The sequence below is a fragment of the Cryptomeria japonica genome, chromosome 3, assembly GCF_030272615.1.
Source record: "Cryptomeria japonica chromosome 3, Sugi_1.0, whole genome shotgun sequence".
Taxonomy (NCBI): Eukaryota; Viridiplantae; Streptophyta; class Pinopsida; order Cupressales; family Cupressaceae; genus Cryptomeria; species Cryptomeria japonica.
Window position 1 is genome coordinate 819,459,656 of NC_081407.1, and position 15,229 is coordinate 819,474,884.

At 35.5% G+C, this 15,229-nt stretch overlaps 1 protein-coding gene across 12 annotated transcripts in view; it reads right to left on the minus strand.

The window, feature by feature from the left end:
* Positions 1 to 15,229, minus strand: part of LOC131037288 (sterol 3-beta-glucosyltransferase UGT80A2) — a 116,897-nt gene that overhangs the window by 37,995 nt on the left and 63,673 nt on the right. For all 12 annotated transcript variants that reach the window (XM_057969363.2, XM_057969361.2, XM_057969356.2 and 9 more), the window contains 2 exons: positions 9,803 to 9,904; positions 9,507 to 9,562 (listed from right to left, as the gene is read on the minus strand). In XM_057969363.2, coding sequence (XP_057825346.1) covers positions 9,507 to 9,562; positions 9,803 to 9,904 — 158 coding nt within the window. The remainder of the gene's footprint in view (positions 1 to 9,506; positions 9,563 to 9,802; positions 9,905 to 15,229) is intronic.

A 15,229-nucleotide genomic window follows, 5' to 3' on the forward strand; every position in this document is an offset into this window, starting at 1 on the left:
AGAATTTAAAGGGAGTCATTATGATCAACATATGATAGGTGGTGTTATAGAAAAGCTCTCCTAAATGCAACCACGTAATACAATCTTTTTGTTGCCCTTTGATAGTTTTGCAAATAATCACGAAACCAACGCCCAATCCTAATTTGAATGAACTTGTCGAAGCATATGAAGGCTTGACCCTGAAGTCAAGAGAAGCATTCCATTCATAGTATATTGTAAGGCTGGGACAATAAGTACCCGTAAAAGGAGGAGAAATCAAACTAATAAAAACTTACAATACAAAAGGCAAATTGACCCTCCCTCGCTTTGATGGGTCAGGTAAGGTCACAGCCCATGCATGTATCCAAAAATTAGATACTTATCTCTTAACCCCATGTTAGGAGAAGACGCCATTAAATTTGGCATATTGCATATAGAAAGTCTTTTCTTAGTTAACAGTTGAACTCAAATTTTATTATTTTAAAGAATCCAATCATATCTTAACCTTGCATAAAATCCAATAGTGTAACATCCCCATTTTCCACCTAAGCATTCAAAGAGAAAATAATTAAATTAAGTTGTTTAAATTAATATTTTGGAGCAACTTGTATTTAATTAATTATATTTATAAGATGAATATTTTATTGAAATGACTTACCTAGGGTAAAAAATAAAACAAAATAAAATAAATATTATAAGACACTTTCATGAGTAAAAATAAACTAATATTTTTAAACGATTTTATAATTTATTTTTGGCAAGTTCCTTTGGGTTTATAAAAGGAGGTTGACGAGAAGGAAGGAGATTCATTCCGAGTTTGATAATTTTCTCTTTTTGAGATTTGTGCCTGTGGAAAATTTTTTACCCATGAGACAAAAACCCAGAAGGCAATGCGGTTCAAACAAGGATCAATGATATGCTAAAGATTTGGGATTTGGGGACAAAAACCCTTGGATTTCTGCTAGATCAGTTTTATACCAAAATTGCCTTTGGACTGAAAGTTCATGATGCAAGGAATTATTCGATAACAAATATCTTCTTCATGCTAGGTAATAAACTTATATCCTATGTTACCCTGAGTTTCTGGGACGGGGATGACAGGGGACGGCAGGACGAGTTTTCGGGATGGCAAATTTTTTTGCTAATTTTGGGGACAGCGGGGGGACAGCAAACGGGACGGCTATACAAAACATAGGGAGAATTTAAAATATATAGAGAAATTTTTAAATGTTCATATGAAAAATATATAAAGCATGTATATACACATTATATTCATATGAAAACATGGATAAAGCAGGTATATGTACATTATAGAACCTTAACATACCACATTTGTGTTCAAAATTCATTGTCAATACTCAATATGCATTCAAACAAAAGGATTCTGATAAGGAATTCCAGGATGATCGTGTTGAGAAAAGTGCCTTAGTAGTTATTAATGTTGGTTATCAGCTTGTTGAAAATTTTAGACCAGCAACTTATAATAAGCAGTTTGGAAATACTTTCAGTAACCACTCAAGCATTGACAATTATAATATTAGTAGAGAATCGACATTCTTTCATAAGAAGCATGGGGAACAATTGTAGATCAAAGGTATACAAATACTTTCACTCAAGCTTGTCTATGCCAAAGAATATGGGGTTATTAGAAGGATTTAGTAGTGTAGTTTTAAAAAGATGTTATTTCACAATTGCATCAACACTTTAAGTCAACGTGGAAAGAAAACTTTCATATTAATAACATTTTGTACCTTAATCACATATATATAAGTATCAATCACCAGTACAAGATCCACACACAATGAAATTCAAAATGATTTTTTTTAGAAAAGATATTATAAATGATTTATATATTTTCCTTTTTCTTATCTATATAGTTAGGGTTCTATTGGGGGCCATCCACAAAACAAGAGGAAAAATTACTACATATTGTAAGACCAAGAAAACTTATTCATACTTCATATTGTTAATGCATGACAGCTTCGGTAAGATAAATGATAGAATGAGAGATAAATGAAGTCTCTCACTCAATCATTTATCATATCGATAACTATGATAAAACCTTCAAGCAATTAATTCCTCTTTGATAGTCATTCTACATTTGCATATAAATAACCTATTCAGTTCAATCATACTATATCTTTTGTTTATGTTCATTGATTACTAAATCTTGCATTCCGATTTATATCGACTAACATAATTGATAATAAATATTATGATTAATCAAAACACCGATTAAATATCGGGTTGTATATGCTTCAATATATCGGGTGGCATGATAGCCAATAGTTATCGGATGTTAAGCCTACACCGATAGTTATCGGTTGTTAAGGCTAACATGCTGATAAGTATCGACTATTAGTATTGTGCAAACATCGATAATCATCGGCTGTTAAGTATTGTGCAAACACCGATAATCATTGGTTGTTAAAATATTTACACACCGATTGGTATTAACAATGAACATGCATTTGTTTGTATCAACAAAGAGGCACGATCAAGTAATGTCTTGATCGGTCATGACCGATCAAGGCATTGCTTGATCGCACCCCATTTGTTATATACTTATATTGAGTGGCATTCGTGAGATAGGACATAGAAAATAATAAATGCTCCTCTCACTTGCCATACAAAAGAAGATAGTCAGATTTATATTTTAATCAGTAATACATAGAACAAGATAATATAAAATAGAATATAACTTGCATATTGTATATGTAAATTGAACATCTTTTACATGGTATCAGAGCCAGGTCAAATCGAACCTGAGGTTGTTCAATTTTGTGGAAAATTCAAACAAGCATATATTCAACATCAAAATTCTTCTAATGGGTAGCGCCATCAGATTTGAAGATCCTATCAGATTTGTTGAAGCAATCAGACAACTCCTCGTCTAGGTAGGAACTTCTTTGAGCGTGGTGATTTGGATATCCCGATTGCCTATTCTAATGCAATCTGGATATTAAAGGAGATCGACTCTACTCTCAGGGAATCAACTGCAGTTTGTACATTAAGAGCCAAGTTCTTTGTGGAATCACCAGGGAGCGATTTCATGTGAATCGAACAAGGCAATAAGGAAGGTTGCAAGTCAAAGTTTGATGGCGGATATGTGTCTCTAACTGTCCATAAGATCACAGGAGTAACCAGTGCACTTTGGATGAACACTTGTTCGCAGTGCCTTGTTATCATCAGACAACGACGACTGTATGATCAATTGTCGAGCATTCCTACCATGAGACAAGATTATCTTGTCAAGTGCCTTTTTGTACGAGGATGGGTTCGAACATGCCGCATGAAGAGGTCTATCACATTCATAGAGTAATGAAACATAAGTTGATGGATATTATCGCAGGCTGTTTTTGCAGAGGTGATGACATAGTACACACACCCCATGAACACAGTTACGGATACAGTTGCGCTACAAAGATGATAGAGTATGTAGCGTCAAAATGCGGGAGAGATGATCTTCCAAGCAATGCAATGTGGAAGAGCAACAACCAGATCGGAAATTATGATCTTCTAAACAAGATTCTAATCGTTGTAGCCGGTGGCCATGCTCCTAGTCAGTTGGAAAAGAAGGCAGGACATGTTATATTGGCAGTAATGAGTTTATTAGATTGCAGAGCTTGGGTTGGATCAGTCTATTTAATAGATAATGCATTGACAACCCTAGATGTTGTAAGGTGTATTGAAGATGATGCTATTATAAAAGTTGTAGGATTTTTTGTTGGAGGAATGCGATGGAGGAAAACAGTTGATAAATACTCCAAACAAATATGAAGATGGAGAGACTTCTCTTCATCTTGTTTTCTCGGTAGGGTCATGCAAATACGCTTCATTTGCTTTTGAGAAGGGAGCTGAAGTAGACGTTCAAGATGATCGGAAACAGACACCTCTAGACGATGCAATTACATGTAGACAAGATGCAGTCACAAATATCTTTATGAAACTAGAGCAAATTGCCGAAGTAATAAAAAGAAAAAGAAAAAAAATAAAAAATTGATCAACAACGAAAGTTCAAGGGAGGCAGCAAGATCTCGATCTGACATAAATCTGATGGATTGTATGTGTATCGAATCACTTAGCAAGTTTTTGTGATTGGTAGTTCCATCTATTGAATTGGGCATTAAGGTTTATCTTTAATGTTGTTTGGCACTAGTGCCACAACATTGGAAACAATACTCATATATTTGCTAGTCAGAGAGCGACATGAGAAGCGACGGTCTTATTGTAGACAAAACCAATTCGATGCTCTCTTTCCATAGCATGTACAGATTTGCAGAGAAGGGTCTTCATTTGAATGCATGGCTGGGAAGATTATTGAGGAAGATCGACGCCACATTGATACTGCTAAGTGTCCTGTGCGTGGCATATGGGCTGAACACAACAACTAAAAGTATGTGTATCAAAGAGCAACCATCAAATGAGATCTAAATCTTCAAGTGCAAAGCATCAGGAATGAACAATTGTTGGATTGCGAGGAAGACTAATAAACAAAGAGATAAGTAATCCATGTTTGATTAATGGTCACAAATTTCATATGTAGTTATTAATTCATGCAATTACATTATGCGTGTTATTTGTGAATCAACATTGTTAGTAGGTGTCCGCACACGATAAGCTGCATTTGAATATCTTGTTTCAATTTCTTCAATGTACCATGAGAAACTTGCCCCTTACATGCAGGACATCTTTAGAATCACAACAAAAGCAGTTAAAAGTGATGAAGAGCTTGTTGCTCTTTAGGCTATAGAGTTTTGAAGTACTATTTGTGATGAAGAATTTAGGAAGAATATGGAGGGGACTTTAGTGGAGATCCTGAGATTTCGCATTTCCATTCTATAAACAAGTATTTGCCTGCACAAGTGCAACAGTCCATGAGGAAGCAATGTTGACCTTAGGGGCTCTTGTTTATGCTACTAGTGGTGAATTTGCTAAGTACATGCTAGAGTTCTATAAGTCATGTTTTGTAGGTGATCTTTCGAGATAAAGAAAGGATAGACCAAGAAGCATAAGAGATTTCATTCAAGGGAGAAAGAACTCGATGCTTGCAGTCATAGGATTGAGTTGATGGCGGTAAGTATTTATCGAAGAAGAAGAATCCATACAGTTTGTCCTTGCGATTTGGTTCTTAGAAGAGGAGGTCAGATGGTTGATATCAGATTCAGAGGGAGTCTAACATTTCATCAGAAGCAACCTTAGACAAGGAGGTCAAAAGGTTGATATTAGGTTCAGAGGGAGCCACACCATCATGAAGATATGCTTAATGCATTCTTCTCTGCGAGAGAGAAGTTTGAGGAGCAAGCCTTGTTAATATACTCTTATCTGTGAGGGAGAAGTTTGAGGTGAAGGCCCTTGTTCCACCCTCTGGGAGTAGTCATGGTGAACGTCATGATGAGATGAAAACATCACGTTGAGCAACTCTGTGATGGGCACTTGTGTTCATATGCATTCTCATACATGGGAATAGCCATGATGGATGTCATCATGTTGAGTATTGTGATGAATCGTGTTCCACCCTCTAGGAGTAGCCATGGTGGATGTCATTTCATGACTATATTATTAACAAGGATTCCTCCCTAGCTAAGAGGGAGTGTTGATGTTGTAGTGGCCACCCTTGTGAAGGGACATATGGTGTCATTGAGGACCGACCCCTTGTGAAAGGGTGCGTCCCTCATATATATAGAAGATGCAAACTCATTCTCTGATCCATTCAATTTATATGAAGAGCAGTTTATATATTAGTTAGAGCAGATCGATCCTGTGAAGAAGGCCAATCAGATTTGTTCTTGTGAAATTTGCTTCAAGGAGTGGAGCAACATATATTGGGCCTGGATCTTGCATTATTGCTAGACATATTTGATATATAAAGAAGACACGTTATGTTGGGTTTTTCTCCCTCGAGTAGGAGGGTTTTCCCTTGGAGATCAAACTGCAGATATTCTGACTAAGCCTCTTTCCAGAGCGAAGGTTGATCACTTCAGAAAAGGTTTAGGTATGATAGAAAGGTAATTTGCTTTGTAATCTGTATTTGCATATCAATAAGATGTTTAATGTGTAAACTTCTTTGTCATGAAAGGACATTTTGGATTTTATCCCCTGGGTTCATATCTAAGAGGTGACAATCTCTCAAGATAATGAACACTTGTATGTAGACATTATAAGGTGACGATCTTATAATGTCCAGACCAGTTATCATGTTGGATCTCTGGTGTGTCATGGATGTACCATGATTGTGTTGTGGTAAAACATTTGTATAAGGTGTTTTGTGCACATACCACAACTTGGATAAGATGAGAATTTAAATCTTTCTCATATGATAATCCTTAAGTATTGCATGTTTAGGCAATACTGATATCACATGCTTAGGTGATATCCTGTCATCACAAGATTGACGTGATGGACATTTGTATCACGTGTTTAGGTGATACTTCATATCATGTGATTAGGTGATATGATTTTCTAAGATGATAATTTAAATCTTTCTCATATGATTATCCTTAAGTATTGCGTGTTTAGGCAATACTGATATCACATGCTTAGGTGATATCCTGTCATCACAAGATTGACGTGATGGACATTTGTATCACGTGTTTAGGTGATACTTCATATCATGTGATTAGGTGGTATGATCTTCTAGAATGTCAGATTGAGTAAAGAATGCTAACTGTCATTTGAATTGTGATGATTGAATATAATTGTTTACATTTATCTTACCCAGCTAAGAGGGAGTGTTAATGCATGACGGTTTCTGTAAGATAAATGATTGAATGAGAGATAAATGAAGTCTCTCATTCAATCATTTATCATATCGATAACTATGATAAAACCTTCAAGCAATTAATTCCTCTTTGATAGCCATTCTACATTTGCATATAAATAACCTATTCAGTTCAATCATACTATATCTTTTGTTTATGTTCATTGATTACTAAATCTTGCATTCCAATTTATATAGACTAACATAATTGATAATAAATATTATGATTAATCAAAACACCGATTAAATATCGGGTTGTATATGCTTCAATATATCGGGTGGCATGATAACCGATAGTTATTGGATGTTAAGCCTACACCGATAGTTATCGGTTGTTAAGGCTAACATGCCGATAACTATCGGCTGTTAGTATTGTGCAAACACCGATAATCATCGGTTGTTAAAATATTTACACACTGATTGGTATTAACAATGAACATGTATTTGTTTGTATTAACAAAGAGGGACGATCAAGTAATGTCTTGATCGGTCATGACCAATCAAGGCATTGCTTGATTGTACCCCATTTGTTATATACTTATATTGAGTGGCATTCGTGAGATAGGACATAGAAAATAATAAATGCTCCTCTCACCTGCCATACAAAAGAAGATAGTCAGATTTATATTTTAATCAGTAATACATAGAACAAGATAATATAAAATAGAATATAACTTGCATATTGAATGTAAATTGAACATCTTTTACACATATAATACCTAAGACACTCGTGAGAACATTCTAAACCATCCAATTATGTAGTAATTAGCATTACCTCCTCAAAGCCAACATAGAGAAATAAAAACTTCAATAAGCCTAACAGGCTCAATAAACAACCTCTATCATAGAGGGAAACTCCATCAATTTCCAAAGATTGACTAGCACCTTGCAAATAATCTGCCTCAAGAGAGCACTAAAGCTGATCACCCTCCCTTGCAAGACAAGAAAGCCTCTATGGTCCATTGGGATCCAATGTCTATTGTTGCACTTCCACTGCAAGCTTTCCACTTCAATTTTATGCTCTGTGCACTTCTCAGTCTTGTCCCATGAGAATAACTTTTCCAAGATCCCAAGATCCCCAAGCTTTCCAAAACTTCCAAAGCGGAAGGATGATTTGTAAACGAAAAACCCTCATTTTTTGAAAGTAAAACCCTAACATCTAAGGGCAATCCTAAATCGACTTCCTGCTTTTTAATTGCACCACATCAAGATCTCAATGATCTGCATCCTGTCCTCCATAGTAGATGATTTGATAGTGGTTCCAACCCTATTTATAGACTCCCCTAGAATCTTCCTAGAAGACTCCAAAGCAATGTGAGACACACCATCCTCCCAAGCCACTATGATACCCCCACAAATCCTCATCTAATTTACCAACTTTCAAGATCATTTTTTGCAACTAAATAGCATTGGATCTAGAGATTTAAGAAGACTGGCACCTTGCAACCTTGTCACTAATCTTACTGCAATGAAAGCATCTAAAGGGCAATCTTTGAAAGTTCACATATTGAATCTAGGAACCTTGGGCAAACATAATCCAAAGGGATTGAAAAACAAATCAAGAAATGTCTACAATCATGCATACCATTACAAAATTGTTCCTAGATCCTTCTTGCTTCGTATCAACCCTAATTAAGTCACCAATCTTATTTTCTGACAAAATTATCATTTTGGAATTTCTCATAACCAAAGTAAATTGTGAAAAATGAACCCAAAGAGGAACCCTAGCAATTGTATCAACCTCCAAATCAAAATAAAGCTTCCAAGGGCACATTTGAACTCCAATACTTCCACAAAGTCAAGGGTCATTGTTCCAAATAAAATCTTAATCCTCCACTAGTTGAAATTAGATTTGGAAGAAACCAATTGATAGCAAAGAAAGTTAATGTCATATTATACTGCTCCAGGTACATCCCATCCATTCAATAATCTATGTGAACTTTGGTCTTCTGCCAATGAAGCTGCAAACAAGAGATATACCTACCTAATTCCTTAGATATTTGGTCTAGACTCTATACCATCATTTGGGAAAATTTAATCTGGTTCCACATCAGCAAGTTTGACCCGGATGTCTCTCAAGGACAGGGGAACTGATTCCAATTGTTCCCCTAACCCAGAGAGTAAAGGACTCCCAGGTCACAGCCCTATTGAGCTCCTCTCCTGATTCTCATCTGGATCAGTCCCAACACAAACCTCACCACCGCTATTTCCCAATGGAAATTTCAGAGGCTGATCCTTTGAGGGAAACACCTCTACTAGAACGAGAGAGTCTATACCTGTGTATCTCCCTCTTAAGATTTGAGTATTTGACTTGTAGAATCTTTTTTAAATCCATTTAAGGACAAAAGGATCAACTTTAGCTTTTCCACGACCTGCATCCACTACATCTAGTGTGCCCTTAAATGATTTCTCCGTATTCTCTGCAGTAAACACGCCTCTTCACAAATCTATCACATTTTTTCACTATTTTTTATGACAAGCTGACTAGGACAAGTGGCATGCAGTGCTGCACTGCCAACACCAGCCACATCATCTTCTTCTTTTGCACATTCTCCATCTGTTGCTCTGGAATCAATCGCCATATTATATTATACTATATTATTTAATTTTAAGATTATAAGATGTAAACAAAAAAGTGAGAACCATATGGAAAAAAATTACATACATTCAATGAAACATGATAAATCCTTACAAAAAACATGAATCAAATATTTTGCTGCTAATACTTAGAACCATACCAAATAAATTTTACCCTACAAGCACTTACAAAAGTAATGGAGATTTGGGCCAATGATGTGATATAGGAAGCCCTGTTACTGGATCCTGCATTGTTGTTAAGAAAATACACGGTATCATAGACATGTAACAACCATCATACAATCATCAGCACTAAGAATGCACAAAATAGTGTCCGGCATTCTATTTTTGAAACAGACATGTTATAAAATTCTGCAGCAAAAAATACTAAAAATGCTCCTTAATTCATAAGATGTGATATTCTACTACATATAATTTGTATTTTAGTAATTCTCAATTTCCTAAGAAACGATTTCCCAAGCAGACCGTTAATGGACATGGGCTAATATGTAAACAATCTTCCCGCCATGAAGACCAACGCTCCGTGAAAAGTGGCCACATCCAATGCATCACATCCCTCCAACACACCTGCAAATAGGAAGCAAGTATAATGACTACCACTTATATATTAACATAACATATTAAAATATTGGGGTTGGGTCCATTTTGGGTGCATCTATACACAAAAGATGTAAAAATCATAAATGTGTATTAGCCTAAAAAGCAGGAATTAAGTTCAAATAACCACATAAAATGCATAGAATAAACAAAACAACAATTAGATACTACTACTTTGATGCCAATTTGTAAAACTCAAATGTCATGATAGATATTCAATGCTCAATACTAAAAATAAAATAATAAAATCAAAATCCATCATGTTTGTTTTCCTGTTTTAAATTGTTTTGAGGTTAAATATAGGGTCTAGGGTTATTTTTTTCAGTTAACCGGTCAAACTTGAGGACCAAGAAACTATCAAAAAAGGAAACAAAAACACAGTAACCTTGACAAATAGCCCTGAAGTATAGTTTTTATCCCAGAATTGCCCAAGTACATCCATGGAAGTACTAAGCCTCAAGCAACAGTATCCAGAATGATCCTACAATGTTTCTTACCCAATTCCCACCCTGGGATGATTTGTACCTGATTCTAAGGGTTTTAGGGATAATATTGTAGCATGATCTAGAATTTAAAACAAATATAACTCACAAAGAAAAGCAATTTTACTTGTCAAAAGAGACAAGCAAAGTCAGCATAATTTCCTTTTAAGGTAAAGATAAAACTCAAATATGGATGTTGCATTAATCCAAAGCTATCCAAGGTAAGTATGAATCATTACCCTCATGGTGTTATGATACTTGTACTTAATGTATGATAAATAAATGACTAATTATAATGTTTTTGTCAATATTTTGATTTAAGTGAGAAATAACGTTCCTGACAATGGATAATGGAGTGTGATTTGAAACACTAATTGAAAAAGGTTTATGCAGTCAACCCCAAAAACATTCAAGATCCAATAACATTCCTATTTCATACCTCTTCACCTTTCAATTTAATTAAACTTTACACATATAACATATTTCCTCAAGGTTCGCATGATGTCATAGTTGTTGCAAACAACTAAAGAGTGCAAATGACATGTTTTATAGCTTCAATATTTTTCAATCCACGTCATGATTGCATACCTGCCAAGGAAAAATAAGCAAACTGATTGGGTGCATCCCCAAAGATCTACTCTCCTTTTGCAAAGGTGCACTGGACCTCTTCCCCCAGCATTTCTCACACCTTGCACCCACTTTTGACATCTACTAAATTCTCCTCAGCTGCATATGTAGGCAGTCATGCATCAAATGATATTTCAGTGAGTTCCATGAAGGCCTATTCAAGAACCCTTGGTGGATCATGTATAACACCCAGGAATAAGATTTATGTTGCCACTTGCAATTATGGGGTCAATGTTTCATAGCGAATCCCTTAGATCATAAGCTCAATGTGAGATCCTCTCCATTGTGGAATTTGGAACAAATGTTTTTGAGGATGAAAAGGCACAGAGAACACACTTCGATTTGCTAGTTGCATAACTTTTGGCCAACCCAAGCTGAGCTTAACAAATGTATCTCAAAAACTTGACAAGCATTCCTGGAAGAGGAAATTTTCATTGGCCCTTCTGTCAAAGGGTTTCTTCCTCATAATATGCAATTCCATTTCATATGTGGACTTGCTGTTCCAAAAGTGGTCTTTGTCTTAGGACAAAGCCTGTATTTATCTGAAACCTTGGTATCTAGATTTCATTCCTCTCACAGAGACTTTCTCAAATATTCCAATTTGGATTCGGCTCCCTAACCTTCCACTGCATTTTTCTCTCTTAAATTAGAAATGCCATTGAGCTTCAATCTAGTTTCAGAGCTCTGATTCTTGTGAAAATGGATATTTCCAAACAGTTACCAGCAAAAATTAGGCTCAAGGTAGGCTCCATGAGCCCAAAGTTTGGAAATAATTATTGAATCATGAAAGAATAGCATTCAGGAGCAGATTATGTTATGCTAACCCACCTTCTACAAAAAAGGCTAAACCCATGAAGGAAGCAACTTGGTGGATAAAGGCTGACACAAGCCATCAACATGTTTATCCTAATGATAGTGAATAGAATAATGAAATTTCAAAACCTGAGGATATGATGTTAACAAATCTTAAAAATTACTGCTGGGGCCCGTGGCACCAAGTAGTGGCCCAGCCCCTTCAGTGGCTGAAGCTGCTTCAGCCAAGACTCCAAGGGAGAAGGATCAAAGAAAGAAATCTCTTCCACTTGAGGATCCAGTACAGAATTTTGGACATGAGAGCATTCACTCTTCAGAACATAATTCAAATCAATAGACTACAGTTAATCAAAAAAGAAAAAATCCTCTTGGAGATTGGACAAGGATCAATGCAAAATGACTCTTCTCCCATGTTAAGAAGGGATAGCTAGGGATTTTAGGTTTGATGGTAGAATAGGATTACCGATTAAATTATATAGTATGCTATAGCTTTTAGCTTGTATAGCGAATAGAAAATAGACCCCTATATTTAAGGTTGTAAACAGTATGCTCAGATTTTCAAGCTAAAAGCTAATAGAAAATAGACCCCTGTTAACATGGCATGCAAAAACTGATGATTTTTACATATATTTTAAGGGCAAGAATCCCAAGTCCCTCAATTTACCAAATGATAAAAAAAAGTACAAATGGCATGTCACAACTTAGCTCTATTATTCAAAGTGTTAATACATACAAGCAATGGTTTCTCATGCCAATAATTGTTTAGGCCACGAGTTTTTGCATTCCCAACATTGTTATTATCAGTGTTACTTGGGGCCTAGAAATGCATCCATGAAGTTTTGGGGATTAAAGGTTACCCATCATCCCCCTTTTTTATCAAATATAAAATTTGGGTGTCCCCTTAAATAGAAAACACAATTATTATCAGTGTTACCTGGGGTCTAGACATATGTCCAGAATGTGGTGTATGGAGAAATGGTGGACGGGAGGTCAACCCATCATCTCCCTTTTTTATTATATAAAATCCAGACCTCTCCTAAAAAGGGGGATGTACCTTGTTTTTTTTAATGATGCCCTAGCATTCCTGGGATAGCCAAGGGATGTTATTCCCAGGGACATTAGGGTGTATCCCCATGAACTTCAAATTTACGTAATTTGGTATTTTTAAACATCCAGGCCAAATAATCATCCTGACCTAGATAATGGATGGCTGTATGAGATACAATCGACATGCCCTGTTCAATCTCAGAAAAGTAAACTAGAAAGAAAAAACAACAAAAGAATTTCCAAAAAACAGGAAATGTCAGTTGACTTATTTTAAGTGCATCTCTTGTTTAACCAGAGCAACAAAAGGCCTTGACACTATCTTATTCCAGAAGCATTCTAGTTTTTCTATGTGCCTACATTCAGAATTTTTTCAGGAGTTTTATAGATCTAATATCTTCTCTTTCCTTAAATGTATGTATTTTCATTTATTACTTTGTTACTTCTTTGTTCAGCATTAATTTCATGAACTTGTACAAGTTTTTACATTCTTTATCCAACCAACAATTACAATGCATATGTAGGAAGTTGTTTTGAACTATCTTCTTACATTATTTTTCTTCTGAAAGTTGAGTATTAGAATTTTGGTGTGTATTTTTGTATGATGTTGTATTATCAATCATCATTCTAATTTAAATCATGCGTTCCAGCTTTTAATCATCTGTGTTGTTTCAGGCTCCCAAATTTCCTTATTAGAGTTTGCTTTTCTGTGGATGTTGGTTGTAAGTAGAACAAGAGGGCAGATTGATTCAAGTAATTAGCCCAAGTAAAAAACAAGGCCTACATGCACATACTTGAACATTCAATGCATTATGTGGCATGCTTCCAACATAGACTTGTTTCAGATATTTAAAAATAATCACAATCCACATTATGATCATCAGATGGATAATGTAATCAATGGATTATTATTGCATACTCATCGCATTGTATTTGGTAATTTTAAAATTTCAGCTTCTTTTAAACATTTTAAGTTATTTTTTATTAATTTATATTTTAAAAATTCAAATTTTATTTTTTGAATTTTTTTTATCAGCCATCCCCAAAACCCAATAAATTTTTGCCACCCCTGAAACTTGAAGAAATGCTGCTTATTATGAGTGTTAAGCACTATCTTATGGTTGCACAGTTCAGGAATCTTCCATATTGATTTTGGCAAATAATTATGCCAAATTAGTCAGATCTACCCAAAACTTAGTAACTTCTTGTCATGTATGTGAAAATATTTTGAAGCTTATCATTTTTAAATAGAAGAAAGAAACCAAAGTAGTGGATCCAACTATTATGCTAAGTAATTGGTAAAAATTAGATTGTATATTTATAGAAGAGATCGAGTCTCTTATAGAATACAAGATTTACAAAAAAAAATGGCAAGTTTCTAAAAAGTAACTACACCAAGATGCCCCTTGAATTTAGCAAACTTATTTGGATTTGTTGTGACCTTTTCACACATCGCCCCATTGCTAACGGGGGCCCCCCTCTTTGTCGGCTTTTTGCGTTGTTAGGTTAGGGTTTTGGCTGCTTAGTGGGCAATTTTGCGTTTCTCATTCCCGAGTCTCGGAGTTTTGATCATGCCTAGTGCCGTCTAGGGTTTTTGAAGTTATAGGGTCAAGTTGTAAAACGTTGATATTTTAAGGATCCTAAGTTTTGTCCAAGTGTTCGCCCATTTGAGCGTTAACGTGTTTTTAAACACGCGCATCAGTGATTTTAAAGTGCCAAGATATTCACAAACCCTTTTTGGAGTTGTTTTCTCGCTCCTAAGGTATTATTTAAGTTGGTTTTGCACTTTATTCCAATATTTTCCTAGCATTTCACTCATATTTTTGGAAAATTAGCCTAAGTCCAGTCAAATTTAAAGTTTCTAAGTGATTTTGAGTGGTTAAAATGATAAAATCCTAAGGGAAATTCATATTCCAAGAGTTAAAGGGTCAAATTCCATGCTAGAGGTGCTTTTCCCCTCACATTCCAGACTACCCAACCCATTCCCCCACTCAAAATCCATACTACACATGGGTTTCCCCTGAAATCCATACTGGCTACTATTTTTCCCCACTATTTATCCAGACTGCCATCGAATTTCCCCTGGAAGTGCTAAAATTTGGCTATGTGTCAAGATTTATCCAAATTGCCATCGATTTTCCACCAGGAGTGCGAACTGGAGTGCGGACTGAAGTGCGGACAAAGTTAAGGATGATTCCATGCCTGGGTCGATTTTCCACTAGGATTTTTGTGACAACTAAGTGAGGATTTTTGTTCAGATTTCCATCCAGACAGGGATCAAATTTCCCCTAAGAGCATTTGTAAGAATTTTTGTCCAGATTTTCATCCA